The 24,499-nt window shown below is 44.4% G+C and overlaps 1 protein-coding gene across 4 annotated transcripts in view; it reads left to right on the top strand.

Annotated features, from left to right (window-relative positions):
* Positions 1-24,499, top strand: part of ZNF827 (zinc finger protein 827) — an 883,430-nt gene that overhangs the window by 637,403 nt on the left and 221,528 nt on the right. For all 4 annotated transcript variants that reach the window (XM_069631232.1, XM_069631231.1, XM_069631233.1 and 1 more), the window contains exon 7: positions 20,127-20,184. In XM_069631232.1, coding sequence (XP_069487333.1) covers positions 20,127-20,184 — 58 coding nt within the window. The remainder of the gene's footprint in view (positions 1-20,126; positions 20,185-24,499) is intronic.

The following is a 24,499-nucleotide window of genomic DNA, read 5'->3' as shown; positions in this document are numbered from 1 at the left end:
CTTCAGATGTCATGTCCCCCCCCAATATTTTCAGCAAAGTTACTCCACTGCTATTTCCAGAGGAAGTCCCCTCCTACCTGTCAACCGTTACTAATCTGTTGGTGTCTTCTTGTTTCGTCGTTCTTTTTTCCCCTTACTTAAGCAGTATTCCAGCCACTTTTCTTTTGCTGTTGGGCAGTTAGTGCCAGCGGATCTAGGTCATGCCTTCTTGTCTTGCCACTCTTGTTTCCCCTCAGAAGGAGCCTTCCCAGTCTCTTATCTTTTGCAGTTGGGTAGGTGGGGCAATTGGATTTAGGTCATATGATCTATGCCTCACACACGTGCCAATCATTGCTAATCTGTTGATGCCTTCTTGTTTTGCCTCTCTTTTTTTCCGAACTTAATCAGCCTTACAGGCTCTTTTCTTTTGCAGTTAGGCAGTTGGTTTAACTGGATCTATGCCACATGACCTATACCCCACCTGTTATAATCACTTCTAATCTTTTGGTGCCTTCTTGTTGGGCCACTCTTTTTTCCCTCCTTAAGCAGCCTTCCAGCCTATTTTCTCACGAATTAGGGCAGCTGGTGCAAGTAAATTTAGGTCACATAATCTAAGCACTATGCACCTGTTAAGAAGGGTCCTTTCCTTCTTAACTGTTTGATCAAAGGGTGTCTCTGGTATGGGCGTCTGAAGCAAAGGGCAGTCAAAGGAACAGGCAATTCCTGTTCGGTCCTGTTAGGGCCTTGAAAGAGCCAAGGGCCAGTAACACTGCCTGCCATATACTAGGCAGACATCACTGCATGACTCCTCCCGCCACAACCCATTCCCATCATCTCCAGGAATCGCACAGCCAAAGGCCCAAAGCAGCTCTGGACAGCTACCTTGGTAAACCTTGTTAATATCCTGAGTACACCTCTGCAGAATGCGCCTACTATTCCCGTCCACTCGGTTATGATGGTTAATGCATGGTCAGTGGTCACACATGCCACCGAGCTTGCCACCGTCATAACCAACAGCAACTTCACTGTCCTTTTCATGACTGAAATATGGTTGGCAGCCTCCTCCCACTACATCTTAGATGTCCTCCTTCCCCATGGCTACAGCATCCAGTATACTAACCACATAGGAAAAACTGGAGGTGGGTTGACAGACATCCATAAGAGCAACAGGTTCTGCACGGTAATCCCGACCCATGTGCACAGCTCATTTGAACCCCTCTTGTGCCGGTGTCCCATCTCAAGCAGTGATTCAATTAAATTCCACCTTATTTACAGGCCACCCTTCCTCCCTCTGCAATGGTCTACTGGTATCATCCTCCTCAGAGACTTCAAAATCTCTGAGTCCCAACCAGCAAAACACCTTTGTGTCTCCCTATTCTCTCTGATCAACTCAATGGAAACAGGACATACGCTTCCCCAAGCATGTCAAAGGCTACATGCTCGACCTCGTCTTCACCACCTCCCTGCTCCTCTTATCCTCAAACCCCTTCCCCTGTCGACTGGACCGACCTTGCCACATTCCCCCTTCTCATATCAAACACAAAGCTGCAGCACAGCCGAGCCGTTATTGAGCACCACTCCTGGAAAGGTTTCCCGCTAGACACACTGGAGGCAACCTTCACAACATTCACCAGCACAGTGAATGCCTCAGCACTTCTGAATGGATTTAACCACCTTACCAAAGAACTAGTGGGCACGCACATTCCCCTTAAGTCTCGCCAAATCAAACCGTCTGTTCCCTGGTACACACGAGAGACCATTGCCAACAAGCATTATAGCTTTATAGCCCTCAGCTGAGGAATACCCTGGCTTTGCTAAAGTGTAACCTGGGCTTCCATGCCATTATATGCTGGTGTAGCCTTCGGGTCAGGTCTATACAGCTATTAGTTAGAGCTATAAAGGTTGTGCATACCGCAGCACCACGGGCCAAACCAGGAAGTGGAAGTGAGCTGTTGAGTGCATCGCCAGTGTGAACCTTGGAGGTGGCGAGGAAGAGGAGTAGGGCATCGGAGGCAACAGAGAGTGGTGGTGGCTTTCAAAGAGCGTGTGGGTTGGCAGGGAGGCAGGAACTGTGATGCCAGTGGCAAAGGACAGAGGCAGAAAAAGAGCAGAAAGTTGTCAGCCGGAGCTGCAGCATGGTGAGAAGAGTCCGGCGAGGTCTGTGACATGGCAGAAACTCTGAGCTGTATGCTGCATTACAGCTTAGACTGTAGCCAGCTGGAGGTGCCACATCACTTCCATATGTACTAATATGTCATATACACTCATCGGGCAAATAGAAATGTTCCCTTTTCTCGAATGCTCAGAGAAAGGCAGATGTGTGCAACTGAATAATGAGATGGACAATTTGATCAGACAACTGAATGATAAGTTGACAAAGGTTATTTCAGCAAAAAATATTGCAGTTGAAAACGGTTTGCTGTTGTATTCTCCATCCGATATCGGGTAGAGAAACACATTTATAGTGGCATATGTGCGTGTTCGGACAACAACTCTACAACTGCAGTGATCACTCACTATTGACTATGCTGACTAGGGCCAGTGGGAGTTGTATTCCAAAACATCCGGAGAGCCAAAGGTTGCAGACCCCTGCATTACACTGTTGGTATAATTTCAGAAACTAAGGTCAACTCCCACTGATACGATAAGAGATGTAGATACACTTATGATTACAGCACATTGGAGGAGTGTAAGCTCAGCCCAAAAAAGAAGGCTTAATTAAAACACCACCACCAACATCCCAGCCAAAAGCATACAATGGTCTGATCATCCCATCATGCTATGTCCTGTCATCTCAAATTCCATCTTTAAATAAAGACATTTCTTTCTCCCTCATATTCCCCATGGACACAATAGCTTCTCTGTAAAATATGCTAACCCTAGTACATGTGCTGACATATAGTATATTCCGTTGGCTTGGATTTTCAGTGTTCAAAGACCATTTCTATTTTATGTTTGTGCTAAATTTCTGATTGAAAATCTAGATTTAGAAACAAAGAAAAGGGCCTCTATTGTCAGGAGACACCCATCTGACTTCGAGGACTAAAGCACCTCATCAAGATCACATAGCCTGTAAAATGGACTAGTTTTTGGGCAAAGGAATTAAAAAGCTCCTAACCCAGAATTGCCATCTTGTGAAATTGAGAAGATAAGGCCTACTAAGATGGAATTTCATGTTCAGGACAAAAGTGTCTCAAGAACAATCCCAGTTAATTCCCCGTAATAGATGATGCCGTCTGTGCGGTTGTCTATGACGGCTGATTCAGTCCCTGTTGTAGGTCTGATCCCTGATTGCCTGGCATGTAAGCAAGTGTTGACCGCAAGTAAAATCAGAAAGTTGAAGTGGCACCCGCAATTCCAGCACCTTGCTTTGAAATGCGAGGTTTTCATTTTGAGTATCAGATGTTCTTCGCCTCAGATTACGGTGCGCATGCTCATTCTAACTCATGAATGCATGTGGAGTGATCAAACTTGGAAGCCTTGATATGAGGCCTTGAGGCTGAGGAAAGCCTTTTTGCAAGCTCTGTTGCCTTCAATGTTGGGAGCCCCGCTGCCACACCTCACCTGCTCTCTGCAGCATGGAAGGTGCTACTGGCCTCCATCAGCTTAGCTCCTCCCAGGGGTGGAATGAGAACCAAAAACCTCCTTGAAATGATTTTCAAAGTTGCCCCATGCTACACTAGGTGAGCAAGAGCAACCCAGAAAGGTCTGGGAGGGTTTCTCAGACAACGTAGTTTCGAAAGAATTGCTCCAAATAGTGAATTTTAAATGACATTTGTGTCCCTATGTAGGGGTTAAGAATAGTTAAACATAACAAAAACTGACCATAGAGCGAAAATTGAATTGGAAAACACATGTCAGTTTGTAACAACACACTAGTTGGATCAGTCTAACCCTCCACCCATGGCGGTGCTGAAACACCCCTCGCTTTCCGTCCCTGGATCGCCCGGTAACCTGGGGGAGCCAAACACCAGTTTCAAGCGAGTTCATAAAAGCAGCCCTGGCGGCCGGGGTTTTTATGTTCAAGTAGGGAAGTATCGGTCATATTCTAGGATCGGGCCCAAATGTCTGTAAACTGGTGCAAAAGGCCCTCCCTGACTCAAGTAACCTTCTCAGCAACCAGGATATCCCAAGTCTTAATCCACCATAAAGTCAGAAGTGGGCCCTTGGGAGCCTTCCAGGTGCGGGCAATTGTGCTCTTGGCCGCTAACAGAAGTTGGGTCAGTAATTTAGCTATCACCCCCGATTTAGAGCAGACCCCATGACCGGGGAGCCCAATAGGGTCACTTCTAGGCTCCTACGAAGCCTAATGAACGTAACGGCAAATACCTCCTCCCAATATGCCCAAACAAGGCGGCAGTGCCACCACATGTGCAAATAAGTCCCCCGCACCTCACAATTACACCAGAACGTAGGGTCCAGGGAAGATTGGAAATTGTGTAGTCAAATCGGGGGTAGTACCAGCAAAATGGCAGTTTGAGGGCACACTCCTTGTTTGTTAGAGAAGTTTCTCATCCAGATATCTACCTAGGGGTAATCATCCAGCTGGCGGCCCAGATCCAACTCCCAGTGCGACTTGTAGTTAGACCGACTCACCAGGAAGCCCGCCTTGCAGGAGTTTATATATCCTAGAGATGTCCCCCCCTGCAGGCCCTCAAGTAGGGTTAGTTCAATGGGCCTGAGGTCATGGGTAGCCCCCTGTTTAACTAGGGTGTGTGTAATCCAGTGATGAAGTTGGGCATAATAGAACCTGACAGCCTCTGCAAGTCAGAATACTGCCTTGCTGTTTTCAAAAGTGCAGGGCTTAGCGTTTGCAAACAGTTGGGAGAGGGTGCTCAATCCGCCATGAGTCCAGTTTCTCAAAGGTGAGGGGGAGTAGGCCCAGGGTAAAGATCAGATTATAAAAGACAGGGGTGTGCAGAACTATGCCCCTAGGGATCCCTTTTATTTTCATGCCCCAATCCCAAACCCTAACCATTAATTTTGTGGAAGAAAGAGTACCGGGCCAGAATGTCCATGCTGTATGGGCAATATATGGCAGGGAGTGAAGAGGAAGAGGGAGTCTAGACTGCTCGATGTCAACCCATTTTGGAGAGTCCGTGGGGCACAAACAGGCTCAGAAGCGCGACAACTGCGCTGCCATGCAATATCTGCGCAAATGCGGAACTCCCTAGCCCTCCCAGACAGACGTTTCCCAGTCATTATCTTCTTGGGAATCCCAGCTTTTTGTCCCCCACCAAATAAATCAAAACAGTTTCTATTGCAACCGTACGAAGGGCTTCTGTGGGATCTCCACTGGAAGAGACGAGCAGGTGTAGAGGAACCGAGGGAGCAGGTTCATTTTACAGGCCGTAATGCTCCCCATCCATGAAATCTTCTGGCTGGACCATCTATCTAGATTGACTTCCATTTCTTTAACAAGGAGTGGGTAATTGACAGCATATAGCTCTCCTGGACAGGCAGGCATATGGATCCCCAAGTATTCTATCGATTTCCTACTCCATTTTGTTGAGCAAGCGGGCTGAAAGGTGTTAATCTCTTTGACGGTTAAACCCACCCCGGGCTACAGATTTGCCATAGTTGATTTGAAACCCTGCCACCCAGCTGAAGGAATGTAACTAGGGTTGCGTGATGCAGGAAGGTTGGATGCACGTTAGGGCAAGCATTACATCATCTGCATAATGGGATAGCTGGTGTTGTTTATGGCCTACTTTGGCCCCCATCAATAGCGGGGTTAAGATAAATTCTTTGGGCAAGGGGTTCCATGATCAGGCCGAAAAGTAGGGGTGAAAGTGTAGGGACAAAACTCCAAGGTAGCCAGAGGGCCACTAGGAGTTTGTGGACTCTCAGAAGGCCCAACACCTTCCACAGGACAAACGGTAGAATCAGTCAAAGGACAAGTTCAAACTGCGGTTTATTACAGCAAAAACCAACAGGGATCAATACAGGGACAGAAGAAATCTGTGGACGTCTCAACATCTCCTGGCCCGCAGGCCCGTTTGACCTAAAATTACAATGGAGTGATGTCACAACCTGGGCCCTTCTCCAATCGGACCACTGGATTGGTCGTTAGGAGCCTAACAACCTATATGATCGCCTATATGTGTTATTCTACTGGCATGTCAGGTGGCTGGCCTGGTCCATCCCCAAGTCACCATCTATAACAATGTTGCAGTGTAAGGGTTTTACCATTGGTTCTTGCTCGTTGCTACCCACCCTTAGGATACTAAACTGTGATTGGCTAGAGCCGACATCCCTAGGCCTGGTATCCGCAAAGGTTCTCAGCTCTTGGTGTACCTTCTCGAGGTAACATGAATGACTATGTGTCTGATTGTAACTTGTGTGTACCACCTTAGTCTATGAGAGTGCTCTTTTGCTCAGTCGAACACTTGGCTCACATTGTAACATCTATGTTGTGAGCTTCTGTCTGGCAGAGTGAGATCAGCTCCCTTTCCCAGTGCTGGTTGCTGTCCATTGTCTGAGTCGGGGGCGGGTCACGTGTTCGGAGACCATGATTTAAAGCTGTGCAGCTCTGAATTATGAAGAATTATTGGCATTTATTGCAGCCGGTGCTACTGTCATCCAGGGAATGGAATGTCATCCGTATCTGGTGGCCTTGGCAGCAGTTCCTGTCTCACACGTTCTGCTCTCTGTTCAGTCTGAATTCAGGTCAGCTCAGCTCTTGCTGAGAGGCTTGCGGCCTGATGTAATTTTCCTAAACCATTATGCGGTTCCTACAGTGTTCGTGATATTCTATATTCTCCTTAGGTTAGTCACACTTGGCTATGTCAGGTCCCATAGGTGCTTCTGCAGTTCTATAAGGTTATTTACAGGTAAGCATCTGCAAGCTTTACTCAGGATCTCTTGCTTCTTGCGATTTCTGCGTTGTTGCGTTTAGCTAATGGCAAAATAATAAAGCAATGACAGAATGTATAGGTATCTGTCCTCTATAGAACTGTACGCTCGTGTGCTTCATGTATTTGAGTGTGTATTTATGTCCCGAAGTGCAGGTGGCACGTGTGCTTCATGTCTAACGCTCCTAAGTCGTGGTGTCTCAAACGACATCAGCAACGTGGCTTCTTGGCGCTTTATTCAATACTGTCAATTGAGGTGTCTTTGGTTGCAGACTGGGGCTCCTTATCTACTCTGGGGTAAACTTGTACCACACCTGACCTGTAGGGCTGGCTGAGGGGTATCTCTCGACATACTTGTCTATCATTGTAGCACTGGGAATTGGTCCGAAATAGAATGGGCGCTCGCAGTGTCTCCTGGCCTTCTTCCGTGTCATATATCCTATAGGAGGAGGAGGAAGGGGCAAACTTCCCCATCCCTCTTCAGTCCCCCTCCGGTCGACTTGTCGACTAGGGGTGTCACAGTATTGGTTTTATGGCGGTATGATAACCTTCTTGCCAAATGACGTTATATCATGGTTATCGCGGTATAGCAGGTGGAGTTAACTAATCTTAACAAATATTTTCTTAAAGGTCATAAATTGTCAGCATTTTGAAATGTGTCTCTGCATAATTTTTAGCTAATCCTCAAGGAATATAAGGCAGCTGCAGATTTGGTCTTTCATGGCGCTCACTCGTTGATCACCTTGAATGAAAGAGTGACTAGTGGAAGTGTTAAAATGCACATTTTGAGCAGTGAGCTTGCTGCTCAGTCACAGGTCATCACTTTGAAAATTGGCCTCGACCTGCATTATTTTGGAACCACATGGCATGGGCATCATGACCCCTCTCTGCGATAAGTCATAAACGTTTATTTTGATAACGCTTTATCCTATTAAAGGGAGAAAAGTCACTCATGTGAGGTTTGAAAGTCCATGTCATTGTGTTTCTTTTGTCAAAATGTCATAGCCAACACACTCACCGAAAGGTTGCATATTGATCAAATCACTATAGCTTGTTTACTATCTGCCTGGTGTATTATAAAAGGTCTGATGTTGGAGTCACCACTGACCATGTAATCCTAACAGGACAGCGTTCAGTGGGCGCTGTTGATTTCTTTCTTGATTCTTGCAATACATGTTCATTTACCTTCTTAAAGATAGTGGCAGAAAAACGTTTTGAAAATGACAAAGTTAAAATACACATCGGCACAAATATGGCCTAGGCCACCACAGCCCCATCATTACCATTTTCCTCAGGTCCAAGCGCGTTAGGACCCTTGTCATGTGAGTTGAGACGGAGGAATGCTTTCATGGGTGGTATCACAAATCGAGGATAGACCTGAGAAATATCTCACCTCCATTGCTATGGATATTTCAAATTGAATGTAGAATCTGTCTTGCCTGCTTGAGTCTAGTACCATATGCAGAAGGCAGGTGAAGGATCAAGCAAAGCAACAACTCTAGTACCAATGTGTAAATCTACACGGAGGACAGTGGGGGTGGGGGGGCGCAGATTATATACTAGTACAAAGCACTGATAGGCCAAGTGTTCATACAGTCTACAGAGCTAACGTATTTTGTGGACATGCATCAGAAGGGCATCCAGTTCATTCCCCCCTTTGAATTCTGGGATGTGTAGTTCCCCATCATTCAAATTGGTGAGAAAACTACAAATCGGCTGATCTTTAACCTGACTCTACTGAACACAGAGAAAGAGTGGTCACAGCATCAAAGCTGCATTTACTAATGTGGCCTCACTTTCCCTATGCTCTTGTCTGCCAAACGCTACATCCCACAGTGCAAGATACAGAATGCGCAGCACTTGCTTACTGCAGCCTTTCCAAATCAGATTGAAAACCTCACTTAATAGCTGCAAGCCCTAAAACAGTATACCGGTATAAACAACGTGATGGTTATTATAGTTCAATTAAGCTGTTCACGGTATCTATAATGGTATACCATTATACCGTTACACCCCTATTGTCGACCACATCCTTATATGACAGTCCTTTTGCTCTGGGCTGCCATATCTTTGTTATTCCTCCTAGGTGTCCATAATAGTTTGTGTGGTCATTGAATGACCAGTGCATATAACAGCACACTCCTTCGCCAGTTCACCAAACCCACTTCCCTTCCGAGAACTTTGGGTCATGCAGATTGTCCAGCTTTAATGGACCCCGCTGGAAATAGTTCACACTGTGCAATCTTCGATCTGAGCTTGTCTCGTTCTGCAACAATCTCATCTTTTGTTCCTCATATGTTCATATCCATCATGAACTGCATTCCAATAGCCTCTTCTGCTGTTTTCTTGCACCTTGCCATGCAGATCTTGATCCCACACTGATGTTGCTGTCAGCACGAGGGATCCTGATATTACCTTCAGTCCGTCTGACAGCCATGGAGGCATCCATGAACATATCTGCCTTCTCTACCTGGGCTATGAGTGCCACCTCGACCAATCTCTTCCTTCTTTTGTTGTTGTTCGTCTTCGGGAATTCATTAAGCTTTACATCCTTCTTGGGTATAACCAACAAAGGCCTGTTGATGTGTACCGATGAGCAAACTCCTCCCCATTCAGATGGCAGCTTCTCATACGCCTTTGATCCACACCCCCAGTAGTGATCCATCAGCACTGTTCAATTGTTTTTCATCCAACGTTCAAGTGTCAACTACCACCAGGAACCTAAAGAAGTGGAGTAGCCCCAAGGCAGTCCCAAAATCTTTCAACGTAGGAGGATGCGTTTTGTCAAGCAGCGGGCTGGGGACCCCGTTAAAGTCTCCCGCAATCACCACTTGCCCTTCCAAAAAGGGGAGAAGTGTAGCTTCCAGGCCACTAGGAATGCTTCCTGTCCCTCGTTGGGGGCATAGACAGAAGCCAAGGAGTAGAGCTGGCCAAAGAGTATACCTTTCACAGCAGTGTAACATCCTTCCGCCTAAGTAGAGTCTATAGTTCCACAAATGGGGTACCTCTCGCCAGAAGAATGGCAGTGCCCCCTTTTTTGGAGCCACATGAGGCCAAGTAGCGTTTTGGGAAGTCCCTGTTATACAGGCGGGAGAAGTCTGTCAGGATTAAATGAGTTTCTTTCAAAAATACCACAGAGCTGATCAAGTCTTTTAAGCGTTGTAGTGTTGATTTGCGTTTAATTGGGGAATTTAGGCCCTTTACGTTGAGTGAGGCAAAATTCAATTTCTGATGACAGGGGAGAAGTCCCCTGTGCGATCAGATCTGCTGCTGGAGAGAGGGATTTAAGTGTATTTCAATCGCCATTTTGCTCCAACATGACTTTAGCCCCAGGAGGCAACCAGGTTTTTAACTTTTCAACCCAATTTATAAACTTTAACTGTAAAACAAGAGTAGAACCGGGCATAGTGCCCCAAAGGTGTCCGAGAGTCATAGCACTCCCGGCCAGGGATAGGTTGTGTGAAGCACAAGTCCCGAAGTGAGAGCATCGAGAATGTTGTCAGCATAGCTACAGAGTGATTGCGAGCTGGAGGAGGGGGACCATCAAGTCGGAGGTGAGATTCAGGAGGGCAGCGGAGGAGTGCCGGGCTTCCATCCCTTAGCCACCTTCACCCAAGTGTTACGTTTTGGTTTCGAAGCGTCCCACTTCTTCGGCTTGAGAGGTCCCGACAGCGGGTCATCTTCAATGTGGTGGGTGTTCCCCCGCAAGATGTCCTTGACGGTCCGGGTTTCATCCTTGTGAGTGAACTGCAGAGTGGCGGGGAACAACCAACGATATCTGATCTGTCATTTTGTTAAGAGTGAATTTTTAACATACGGAAACTTGGTAACACTTATTTTACTTCAAAAGGATGTGGGGGAGGAGGAGAGATGGAAGAGGTGGGGTGACTGGGAGAAAGGGTTAGTGGAGCATAAAACCCACACAAAAGAGGCCATTGGTGCAGAGGCCCACCTGGAAATCGCCAGTGTTCACTGTAGGCCAGTCCACCACTGGCTCCTGCATCCCTGTGCAAGACGCTGACCGTTTCTGTCTCTCACTCTCTCTTGTTTTCACTCTTCATCTCTATTTGCTGTTTTGCCACTCCTTCGTTGTACTGTGTTCCTCTATTTCCTGACCCAACATGTTTCCTTCTTCTCTATGTGCTGCTTCTCCTCCTTTAATTCTTCAACAGTTTTTATCCCTTTTCATCTGAAGGACATCCACTATGAATCAATCTATTTGCTTTGTGAGCCTTCCTTCCTTCTTTTCTCTTTCTTTCTTTGATCCTTCCTTCCTTCCTTCCTTCCTTCCTTCCTTCCTTCCTTTCTTTCTTTCTTTCTTTCTTTCTTTCTTTCTTTCTTTCTTTCTTTCTTTCTTTCTTTCTTTCTTTCTTTCTTTCTTTCTTTCTTTCTCTCTCTCTCTCTTTCTTTCTTTCTTTCTTTCTTTCTTTCTTTCTTTCTTTCTTTCTTTCTTTCTTTCTTTCTTTCTTTCTTTCTGTCTTCCTTCCTTCCTTCCTTTCTTTCTTTCTTTCTTGGAGAGGCAACTGTGTAGGAGGAGTTGAATGGAGTGACACTATCTGATGGTGTCTGTGCATTATGGGATAGGGAGACCAGGGCTGCTTCTGGGGAAGTAGCCAGAGACACATACAGTGAATATTCCATAAACATACTTGAAAAGGTTGACTATGACTGATGGTGGGACTGTACCTTACAGGGAATCTATGCCTACAGGAGGCTAAGATACATGGTGGAGTGATTATGTCAAATGGGTGTGCCTGATTATTTATAAACGCAAACAGAGATGTTGGGGGCTGCTTATAGCTTATAGCTGGCCAATCCTTTTAAATGCTTTTCTACAGATTTGTTTGCTCATTCCCACCGATCGTGAGTACTTGCATTTCCTCTTCCATTTTAAGCACCCAGTAGTAGTGACCGCTTCAATCATATGTTGGTGTAATGGGCTTTCTTCCCATTTTTCCCATTACTTGGGTTCATTGACGTCTATGGTCATAGCGATGTTTCTATGGAGCAAAGAAGGTTGCAACGTGTTTGATGAAATTACTTTCTGACAGCTGACTCTCTTCAGTGGGCAGACCGAAACATTTTCTGTTTGCCGGCTGTTCCAGTGTCATTGTGTGGAGTGTGAGATAATCAGGTGCGCCAGAGTCATCATGTGGTCAGACCTAAATGTTGTTGTGTTCCCAAGTTATTAAAGCATAGACCATTTGTGAACATCAAATCCAAAGTATTGTCAACCATCTGAAGATATGCTCGAACCTTTGCAGTGCTAAATAATTTCAAAGAGGTCAGCAGACTGACCTCTACCAGAAGGCCCAAGAGCCCTACAGTAGGACCTCATTAGCTGGAGTGTAGAGATGCAACACATTGTAAAAAGCCTCTTAGTGGTAGAATTAGTGGTGGCCTGTCACTGTTATGACCACTGACCTATTGGAATGTTTTACGGATTTATACATTGAGGTGGATTATTTGAGATCCTCAATGGTGATTGTTCCTCTCAAACCCCAAAACTCAACTTCAAAGTTTTGTTTCTAGACTAGATCTCTCAATTCCAGGGAATGTTCAGCCTCTGAGAATATCTTGACCAAACCAAACCAATTTTCATAATTGTCCTGCCTGTTCTTGAGGGAGTTCATGAACTTCCATAGGAGGGAGGGCTGGCATTGTGTGGTGCGATCAATGAATCTGTCTTGAATCTTTCTGGTTAGCGACAGAATTCGTAGATTAAGCGTTTTGGTGTTGGTATTTATTCTTCCTACAAAATAGAGGATTGTGTCCTCCACTTTCTTCTCCTCCTCTCACATTCCTTCTGGAGCACAATAGGGCTCTGCCGTATTGCCTCTCATCCTCAACCCCTAGCTCCACTCACTGGCAGACTATATCCACTCCTTCAGGGGAGTTTCTACATGTATGCAGATGTCCATCATATGCTGATCTGACTAGTCAATAATATTGCTCACCCAGCTGCACTTTCGCCACCTGTCTCCAGTTGATGAGCTCATTGATGTGTGGCAGCTGGTTGAAACTGAACCCCTCAAAAGCAGAATCATGCACCTTGATGAAGATTCTCCTGGAATGAAAGTCTGTGTCCCTCTGTCCTGCGTCCCTTCCATGTTCGGCAAATGTCTTCAAGATCTGGGTTTCATCTTTCATTATATCTCCTTCAATTCACAAGTAATCCTAGTAGTCTGCTGTTTTTATTTCTTTTTGTTCTTTTTGTTTTATGATTTTATTTTAGATTTTAAATTTTAACAACAATAGAGTATATTTTCTTATTACAGGATCATTAACAGTTCCCATTACAATAGTAAAAAAAGATTTAAAAAAGAGTAAAAAAACAAATACATATTCACATTATGTACTTCGAAATAATCAATAAATTATATCTTTACTCCTGTAACAAATGAAAGACCATTCCACACGTATAGGCTAAACAAGTAATATGCAAGGACTTACACAAACATTCACAATACAGGACAATTCCATCTTTATCCTAACCATATTTCTGATAAAATCACACTACAACTCAAAACCTGTCTTTATTTCTAACCCATAAGACTTTGTCATATATATAATCATCTTCCTTTCCTGCCCGACATATTAATGGCTATAAACAATTACTTCTCTTCCTGCCTTGAATGCAACTACCTGGCTCTCTCTCCCATCTGCCAAAAATCAGCAACTCTAACATGTACAGAATTCACAGGCTAGACTCCAGCACTCCAGCACCCCAACCAAAAGGATAACATGTCACCAGCCATATCTCCCGCCACTGCCAGTGGTAGCCAAGCAAGCCCTAGAGAAGCCTGACCATTTGCCTATCCTGATGCTAAGGCATTCCGTTGTTAGAGAATAAAGAAATGGCTTTTGCAGAATGAACTTCCTCTAGTCCTCTGACTTTCTTGCTATTTCGCTCTTGTGCTTTGAGGCCACTTAAGGCATGCAGAGCACTATAATTATAATTAAAAGGCTTTATTATGTATTAGTACCCGGCAGTGGGATGGGGGGCTGAATGTGCTGGCCTCTCAGTCAATGAGGAGGCTCAGTAATCCCCCGCTCTGAGCCACCTCACAGCTGGAGGCCACCATCTTCCCCCACTGGGGAACGAGGTAAGTGCGGTCTTCCCTATCACCCCTACCCCGACCCCAAGAATTCCCTCCCTGCCCACCCCCACTTACCTTCTTTTCAGTCCATTTCAGGAGCAGAGGCGCTGGGAACACTTCTGTTCCCAGCGCGTCTGCTCCTGATCTGCAACAGGTCTTCATGGAAAGGAAGATGGGACTACACCTAGTACGTTCTCTCCTTTCCAAGGTGGCCATTTATTTGTTGACTTTTTTAATGGGCGCCATGGAAAGAGAGAAGGGGCTACATATAGTCCCTTCTCCCGTTTCCATGGTGGCCATTATTTTTGTTTACTTTTTTCAATGGCCACCATGGAAAGGGAAAACAGACTTTGTTTTCCCTTCCCCGGCAGCCATTTTTTGACATTTTGTTTCTGTTCCAAAAATGCTTTTAGTACCCCGGTCTTACGGGCCGGGGTACTAATAGCAATAACCTCCTTGCATGGGGGGCATTACCACTTCAGGCTTATTGCTTAAGTATGTAATGCCATTTGTCAAGAATTATAATGAGCATGCTAATTATCTCATACTTGACAGCGCAATAGTGTTGCTTGTTAAAGATTCAACTATGGCACACTGAGAGGACAATAGGAATAGGATTTTAGGGGAAACACTGAAAAAACAAGCAACAAAAGCACACTTAAGCAGGGTCAGAATTCAACTCTACATAGGCAAGGTACATTGCTTTAAGGCCACTGCTATGATAATGTTAGCTGCATTAAAGACAATTAACAAAACCTAACAATAAATATGAATTAGTACAACAGATTTTAATTTACACCAGAATAGACCCTATGCGTGGGTGCACTTGCACACACAGACACACACAAACTCACGCACGCACACACTATATGAATAAATTAACATGAGCTATGTGAACTGAGACATTATCAGTGAAAGATTGTAATTACATGAGCAATCGCTTTTGATAACCTGTGATCACAAGAGCACATAAATTCATGATACATATTTTAGGATGAACACAATAGCTAGATATCAGGCATTGTTCGGTTCTGTGATAGAATATCCACTATCATAAAAAAAAATATAGATTCAGTGATATCATATGATAGACCAGAGTTGGCCTGTTGAGTAGGGGCACCAAAACCTCACTCTTTAGACACAACACCAACCTGTCTATCCTGGCACAAAGCAACTTAAGCTGAATAAGAGAGGGAGTGTTTGGCTAACACCGGCTTTCAAATGCAACCTAGGTTATAGTGCTTTCTCTTTGCATTTTCAAAGAATATACAATCATGTTCACTCCTTGCAAACATAGAAACTGACAGCTACCCGACACACTGCACTGCACAAGCATGGCGGGTACGGCGAATTAAATCATGCAGTGCTGAGTGGTTCCGCCCATCATCAGAGCTGTTTTTCAAGAATCGTCCACTTTGGGAATCACCCAACATTTCATGACCACAGATCCACCGTATCTGTGCCTCTGTATGTTTATACCTATTGGTGGTCAGTCAAAATCTCTTTTAAAAATTATATATTTATTTTGGGGTCCGGGATTTTAAAAAAATGGTAAAAATAAATTTAAAAAAAGGGGGGGTTGGGAGGGAACCCCCCCATTTTGAATAAAAAACGTCATTAAAAAAAATCGACTTTTTTTTCCAGCCTTTTTTTTTTAGATTTATTTTTTCGAGATTTATTTATTCGAGATTTTGACCATAAACCATACCTATTCTGGGGACAATGTGAAATAGAATTGGGGCAATAACCGATGGGCACTGCAAATGTTGCTTCCCGCATTTTCTGGGCAACTAGCACGGTTAGTTTAAGGGGAAGTGTGGAATCTAGAATAAGCATTTCTTAACTGGGGCAACATGTCAGGCAATGTGTACACTGGCCTGGACAATGTTTGTGGCTATTGTAAAATTGGCATGGCAAAGTTTTGCGTCAAATTTAGTAGAAGGTAGCATGACAAAGTACTTTGCAGGGGCCAGACTGGTCTGACAGTGTTCTGTGGGTCATTTGTATGTGGCATAGCAATTTCCTGGGGAAATGAGCAGCATAGTCATTTCTGGGGGCAATGTAAAATATGTTCTGATCATTTTCTAGGGCAATATAGAAACTAGCATGCCATTGTGTTTAGCAACATAAAGAATTGCATGGTACTACTGAAACTGGCATGACTATTTTCTGGGGTACATTAAAAATCTGCCACAGTAATTTTCTGGTAGGAATGTGGAAACTTAACTGACTTTGTACTTAAAATATATGTAACAATTGTGATCTTTTCCATGCAAGCAAGCACACATATGCCTCAGGGCTTGGCGCGCTGTACAAGTAACAATATAAAAGTAAATAAAAATAAAATAAAAAATAAAGTGAAGCACCACTGTCATGTCACAGTTGCAACTGGCATGGTAATGTTATAGAGGTAATTATGGCAATTCACTTGGTGCATGACAGCCACCTAATGGGCAAGACTAGCAAGGCACTTTTGAACCTAGCTCCTCATTTTCTTGGGGAAGTTTAAAACTACCATTGACACTTTTTGAGTGCAGTGTGGAATTGGAATAGACATTTTCTGGGCAAGGTAAGAACTAGTATGAAAGTGTGCTTAACTGGGACACATGTTTCATGGACTAATCAAACTGGCTTGCCAATTTTCTAGACTAAATGTGAAATCAGCATGGTATTTTTCCTAAAATGATGTGAAACTGGCATAGACATTTGGGGGGTATTAAATGAAAATGGCCTACGGGTTTTCTGGGTACCATACATAAACTAGAATGACAGTGTGCTAACCTGTGGCAAGACTGGTATGGCACTTAAAAATGGCCAGGATATTTTCTGGAGCCAATGTATTAACAAGTATTACTTGGGGGAAAATCTACGATGGTACTGATATAACTGGCATACCAATATGTAATTAACTCGGGCAGTTTTCAACGTGCTTAGAAATGTGTTGCATAGCAATGTTTATGCTAGCAACCTGGCACACTTAGATGAGCTAGGGCCTATTTGAGAGCACCATGGTGTCTTATAATAATTTGGCACTTATATAGCGCTACGAACCCTCAGGTATCTGAGCGCTGCTTATTATTACCCACGGTGTGTGGTGTTCATTTATCGACCTCGGAAGGATGAAAGGCTGACCCTGCTGGGATTCAAACCTGCATTAGCAGACGCTACACAGATGTCAAAGTGAGCGCTCTACTCGCTGTGCCACCTGACGAGCTAAGTTTATGCTTCCAACCTTGTCCACTTCACACATTGGGCATCCTAGTTTTAGCACCACTAGGAATATTTGCTCTGCAGAGTGCTATTATTGAGAGTGTTTTTCAAGCAAAAGATATAGTTTAGTAGTAACCAGGCACCTGATGATTGCAATATTGCATTCACAAGCAGCGCCTCGCCTCAAACCCCTCTGGGGCTGACAAGCTTGCTCACTTTTATCCAGTGGTCGAAGTGTACGAAAAGAAGTAGTGGAGCTATGTTCCCTGCAGACCTGCTCCCTCGCCCCACAAACCCCATTGCCAGGCCCTCTCCCATGCGCAATCCAAACCGCCCAAAAAACACACCTACTGTATATGGGAATGTTCAGTGCAGTGCACTGAAGTTTCAACTTCTTCCTACTTTTTTAATTTAAAACTAAACCATTCCGGAGCAGCTCCCAACCGCTCCCATCCACTTCGACCACTGCTTTTATCGCTTTCTGGAAAAGGTGTGCATTTCTTGCATGCTTGATTTGAAGAACACCACAGGCAATGCTTTGCCCATAGGTAGAATAGCTGTAAAATAGGGATGTTTGGGAGTTCCAGATTACATTTACTGGACATCCACCAGAAATAATTTATTTGGATGTCACGTTCTCAGTCTCTTATAGCTAACACATCAGACAAAACCTGGCCTGTGTAAGGAAGGTTACGTAATACACTGTGATGTTACGTGGAAATTAAACACAAATATAAGATTGTGTAGCTTTGGGGTTGAGCAACATACAGCATAAGATTTTTTTTTTGGCCCGCCTTCTTTTCAGCCATGTAAGATTGTTGAACAAGGAAATGGTTCCTCACATATTTAGAAATGTTTTTTTTAGTTAAAGCAATCACCTAAATGAATACGTCGTGGACGTTTGCCCAACCCCAACCCTGCCCTCCCGGACGCAGGCCTCTGCTTTCCTTCTCTCATTCAAAAGCAAGTCCAGGCTTTGCGTGTGTCGCTCTTTAGGGGCAACACATCTAACTCTTTCTTAGACACCTTCCCACAGTGCAGAATACACTGCAGTAATTGGGTGGCAGCATTACTTCTGTTGCGGGAAGGGTGAAGAGCTCAAGCGCATTTTGAAGAAATGTAGGGCCCTTTACTCTTAACAGAGGGCTCACTTCCTGTTCCCAGCATAGACTGCTAAAGGTGGCGTAAGGAGAGAACCAATTAGTGTTTCTTTCCGGGGCAGCACGTAAGGCACGTGCATGGGTCTGCGACGTCACTGCAGTGAAATATGAACTTCATATTTCAATGGAACCCATATGCAACAGAGGGAAAATGGCAACAGCGGCTTTCTGCCATTGTGAAAAGTACAGCAGTTGGCATTGAAACTATAACCCCGGCATCCGTCCATTCGTCACCAATTCATACCCATAACTCATTCCGAATTCCCCAAGAAAGTGTAGAATGAGACCTGATTGTTTGTTGGCATAAAAAGGCCGCAGAATTTATTCCACAATAACAAAAACCACACTGCACACCTTTGTGGAAAAATTGTTCGCAAGATGCGGCGACTGCTCTGTGTCCAAAGAACCTGCTTCCCCCTTTTCTTTCCTAAGAGTCCATAAGTAGGCCCAACTTTCCCCACCTTGGTGTCCCAGCCTCTCCTGCCCCTGCAGGTGCCCCTGGGCGGGGAGAGTGCCGTTTCCTCGGGGGAAGCTGAGCCATAATTGTTCCTCCCCGACGCCCCTGCCGCTTAGGCTCCCAAGGGGCGCTGGGTCCGAGAAGAGCGAAGACCCTTCCTGCTTTCTCCTGGCTCCTCTGGAGTCTGTCTCCTGTGTTTGTCTGGCCAAACACCACCACACCGCCTTGTCGTCCTGCGACGCTGACGACCAGGTGCTCCTGCTTGTTCTGTTCGTAGGGTTGGTGGGTGGGAAAACAAAACCTTCTCCTGTTGTCCACGAGCGGGGGTCCCACGGGTGCAGCTGGATGCTGCCTTCCGTGCGGACCCCGCTCGTTACAAAGGGGGAAACCCCTCCCCTTTCCTTTTGTTTGCCCTTCGCGGGCTTACCTTGGGTCTGCCGCGCTTTCTGCTTCGCGGGCTTTCCCTCTTTTTGCCGCGCTCCTGTTTCGCGGGCTTTTGCCTGTTTTGCCGCCTTGTCCCGGCGCCTCCCCCTCCTTTGCCGAAAAGAGGGGGGAGGACGAGGGATCCCTAAGGAGGACACTGCCCAGGTTATCGGGGGTGCCTCCTCCATTTAGCTGTGCCTTTGTCGTCGGCCCTGGCATTGCCAGTGTTAACTGCGTTACTGTCAGCAAGCCATAATTCACAACAAAGCACCCTATCAAAAACATCACATATGTCTCCCAAAATAAGAACAACTCTCCTGTGTACTTAGAAAGGGTCAGATGCAGTCCCCGTGGCTGGGATGTCATGTATGCGTGCTCATGATTACCAAATAATCAGGTATTGATAGGGGGAGGTTTTTTGTTACAGGACCCCATCTCCTCCCTTTAAATGTAAATCTGTTGTGGCCAGCAGTATATTTTATTGCCTGATGTGTACTTTTACCACTTGCAGTTTTTATTTAGCTCCTGGGGATGTAGAAATATATGTGTTTAGCTGGTGATCTATAACTTTCGTCAGCAGTATTTACCACCGGCGGTAACGCTATACACCTGACATTACCACCCAGTGGAGCAGTAATGGTTTCAGAGAGGACAGTAACCACATGTTCTATTTATTATGTAGTGGCAGAAACATAGCTCAAGTGAGATGATGAACTTTGGGGAAGCCATTTTAGGCAGTGGCAAGCAGATGGGTTGTAATTAGCGGTTCTATTTGTGAGAGGTAGTGCCCAGTATATTGACCTTTCACGTGAACTTCATGCATGTGGCGTCTCTGGGCGGTCTTTACGCAGAGGAGCAGTGAGTATGGACAGATTGGCTGAGCTTTGATATTTGTCCTAGCTTCCAATGGTGTGCAACATGTTATCATTTTCTTGCTTTGTAGAAAAGGTGAGCAAAGAGCACAGCAACAACAAAGACCACATCATCCGAACTACACCCAGGTAAGGTGTCTTCAGTGTTTTGTGTATTTTGCCTGTCTCTTTTTGTCTACTTCTATCATTGTGAATAGACTTAGCTGTATCAGTCATGAATAGCACGTGTTGAAACTTGATGTCCTGGTTGTGATGGGTTGGCGTTGGGTCAAAAGTGGAAAACTACATGTGCACTGTCACTTGTTTTTAATATTGCAGCCCATGTATTTTATGAACTATTTAATAAATTATGGAGTGGCCACACGGGTTACTGTGGTCCTTTGATGGCGTAAGAATGGTCCTTCATGTCTGGTATTGAAGCAGATGCTAACAAGCATTTAATGTGTATTTATGTGAAAATGAAATGATAATAACTACAATAGTGATCTTGCCCAATACACAAATCCATCACAACTTTTCACAATAATGGCCTCCTTGTTACTGGCAGGCTAGGATTAATTCAACGGGCGGCTGCTTGTCAGAGGCGCATCTTCATTGAAATCTCTGAGGACCTGAGGTCTGATTTCGGAGATTCTATGTGTCTCCTTAGAAAACCTGGAACTGAAAATATAAGAGCAAGTAAGTCCCCCCAAAACCGGAGAGTGATGATACCTTTTGTTTCTGCCCCTGCTCAGATGCTGGCGGGTCTTACATTTTAGTGAAAACCAGATATTGTGAGGAAAAGGGCACTTTACAATTGGAAACAAAAGTGTTGTGTTGACTTCTCTTAACTGCTGCCTGGAACATTGCCTTTGACATGATCATATCACCATCATCATCTATTTGTATGTTTGGCCAGCCAGAGGTTCATGGTATAATGCCCATACACATTTTTGGCTAATCAAATAATATTTCATGGCCTCTTGCCCATTTAATGGCTAGACATTCTGTGGCACAATTAAGTACTCTTGGGAGCCGTTTTCATTCTGAATCTGGGAGAGGGCTGCTCCCAAACCTACTTGTGAGGCTTTGGTCTGCAGGATAAAGATCTTGTTCAAATCTGGCATTATTAAAAGGTGCAGATGCCAAAGGGATTTCTTCAGTCTCCCAAAAGCCTTGTCTGCCTTTGTCTCCCACTTGAGTTGGTTTGGCCTCTTTCCCTTCAGTTGGTCCGTCGAAGAGGCCACTATCATTGAGAAATTCGGATTAACTTTCTATAATAGCTGACTAGCCCCAGGAACGCTTGCAGATCTTTATTGGTGGGGGACTGGAATGTGTTCCACCACCTCCATCTTGTCTTCCTGTGGTTGAAAAGCAGCTTTCCTTTCTTTAAGTCCAAGATACCTCACCATAAACATAACTATATGGCACTTTCTGGGACTGATCACTGTAGACTCCAGCTAAATCTGGTTAGAGACACAAATGTGCACATCAGGTCTTACTGTATATGACAATGCCATTATAGCAGGCTTATGCATACCTGCATGGGGCTGCAGGATCGTATCCTGGACTCATTGGAAAGGGGAAGAGGACTGTGAAGTCCAGAAAACAGCAGGGTAAACTGGTACAATCCTATAGGTGCCAAGAAGTCTGCCTTCTTTTAGTCTTCTGGTGCTAAGTGGTAAGATCAAACATTGATGTATACTGGGCTGAACTGATGCATTGAATCATTTCATTGATGAAGATTACAGGATATAGTTCAAACTTTGAGATGTTGATTACTTTTCACAAGTCGATGCAGGGCCTCCAGTTACCATCTAATTTCCCCACAAGAGCAAATGGCAAGGACCGTCGGATTTTTGAAAATTTAATTACATCCAGATCTAGAATTCTGAACTTAGCTTAGCTTCTGGTAATCGATATAGGCACAGCCTCCCAACTTTCACTGGTGGAATCTCGATTTTATATGTTCTTTCAATTTTTTTGAAGTATCGATTTGGTGTATTAAACCTTTATCTACACCTGGTTTCATGACACAAATATCTTGGAAGTGATTCAGGAAGTCTCAAAAATCGAACTCTCAATATGGGGCTGGATCTTTTTGGGACCATGTTCTCAAGTGGCTCAGGCAAAGACATACTACAGAGCACGTCACTGGTGGACTCTGATAGCAACTTTGTGGGCTCTGTCCAGGCTTTTAGCCAGTTCACATGGCAAACCTGCATTGGCTTACAGAAATCTAACTGTTGGACCGCCCACCACTTCTATTACCTTTTAAGGTCTATTCCACTTGGCTAGGTGTTTACAATCGGATGTCTGAAAGAGGACCAGGGCTGTCTGTCATAAAGCCTTTTTGTTTTTTTCTGGGATTAATCTGGTTGTTGACTTGCCAAGGATTGTACACAGCGCATTCACATTTGGATGTGTTACACGTAGCAGGCCACTTTCTGATCTATTTCTTCCTGGTTCTACCAATCTTCTTGTAGCATGTCCAAGGTGTCTTGGTGTTTGGAAAGGGAACATCCTGAGGTGTCTATAACCTGGCAAAGATGGCCCATGGTATAAGCTCACCTCAGTTCTGGGCATCTTCATTGGCAAGCTCTGCAGAAGGTTATTGGGCTTTGGTTAAATCTCTCCACTAAGCCAATCCATTTGGGGATAACAAATGGAAGAGTGTAATGTGTCTAACTGGAGGACGTTCTTCAGGTGAGATTTAAGTTTTGACATGAAGTTGAGTACATGTTGCTTCAACATTGCTTTTGGAAATCCTACCCCATGAGGAGTACGGGACTAGATGTTTAAAACTCTGTTGTGTGGTATTACTTCTAATTTGAAACACCTCTTCCATGCTACAAGGTATGTTCCTGTCTTCTGAAGCCCTTCCTCTTGAGAGATCTTATCCTTGAAGACGGGATAATTTCTTTAGGCCACTCAAAGTCAGGGGTAAGGAGTCAGTGTCTCCCTTGGAATTTCGAAGAGACTCAGTATTAGTGGCCAACCTCAAGCAGTGGTTGCCCTTATTTTGCCTTTCAGTGACGAGTAGATGGATCAAACCCCCACTTTGAGGTCACCTCCACCACACTTTAAATGTATTATTCACACAAATTTTCTACTACCAGATCCCCTTCCTACACTACATAAGTCTGGTCACTATGATTAATAGCACCTTAACCCACCCATTAATCAAAGGTGACTATACTTGCTCTCTCATCTATGTCATACTTAAGGGGATTCCCTGCTTTGGCTGCAATCCCTCAAATAGCTTCCCTTGGGAAACTAAATCCTTAACCCTGCATTATGGATGCACACCTTGTTGTCATTATGTGCATGAGCCCAACTACTGATGCTTGCATGTGTTAGTGATGTTCATAACACATCATCATACAGATCAGACAGATGTGGTAAGTACACACCGGGCCAATAGCTTGGGGTTGGGGTTCATGTGGCCAAAGATCTCAAACCAGTCCCTATTTAAAGGGTGTAGTGTAGTCTTCGGTCACATGGGTTCACTGATATCTAGGGTGAGCAACTGCATACGTATAATCTAGCATTTTAAAATGCATCAAATAGTTCTTCACAATTAATTATTTTCTGCATGATTAGTCCACCAAAACAATCATCTTATCTGCTATTACTGTTCGAAGGGACCACAAAGTAGATTGTTCAGGTGCAGTCAGCAAAGGCAGCCCTTTTAATCAATCTTCTCCCCTAATTTCCACATATGTGCTCGGAGCTTTGAACATAATATGAAGATAATTCAAACAAAAATGGAATTTTTGGATTTGACACTTTATGTTTTTTCCTCTTCTGATAATGTGATGGGTATGCCTACATCTTTAGTAAATCCAAACATTATCATATCTATAATTCAGGTTACTGGTAACTCATTGGCTATCTGACATTTAGGAGGAAAAATGTCAATGTGCAAGCTACTAGCCAGTCATAGAATGTCACCTCTGGGCTCAGATCTCCACATTCACACAGCACTCAATTTCTTACTCACCTGGGATTAAATACCACTCACCAATGGCTAGTGCTGAGCGCACATTTTGAGACTTGAATCATGTTCATATGTTCAATTCAAGGCCTTTGTAGGAAAGGAACAACGTTCTTGGTAAAAGAATAAAGTGATTGTGCACGCAAAATGAAGTGCTATGACTGCCCCATGGAGAAGGGTGACATTGTGCAGGAACACATGGTCTTTACAAAGCTAAGGATAGTGCAGATTTGTGAAAGTTTAAGTGAATAACTATATTTTAACCGTTGACTACCAAAGGGAGTGGGAGTTCTATCCTCCTTTCAAATAATTTGTAAAACAAACATGTCAAGGGAGTGAAAAGTAGTGTAGATGTAGGTGAAGTGAGAGTCTTGCTTCACATGTTCCTTGGCCTGGTAGTCGTTTGTCGCCTTGCTTCGTTTCAGTCTATATTGTGAAGGCCAACTTCAAAGTTCAGGTGTGAAAGGA

This window comes from Ambystoma mexicanum, chromosome 6q (assembly GCF_040938575.1).
Source record: "Ambystoma mexicanum isolate Mex_15411 chromosome 6q, UKY_AmexF1_1, whole genome shotgun sequence".
NCBI lineage: Eukaryota > Metazoa > Chordata > Amphibia > Caudata > Ambystomatidae > Ambystoma > Ambystoma mexicanum.
Note: the sequence above shows the minus strand (reverse complement) of the source record. Positions and strands in the feature narration are given on the sequence as shown.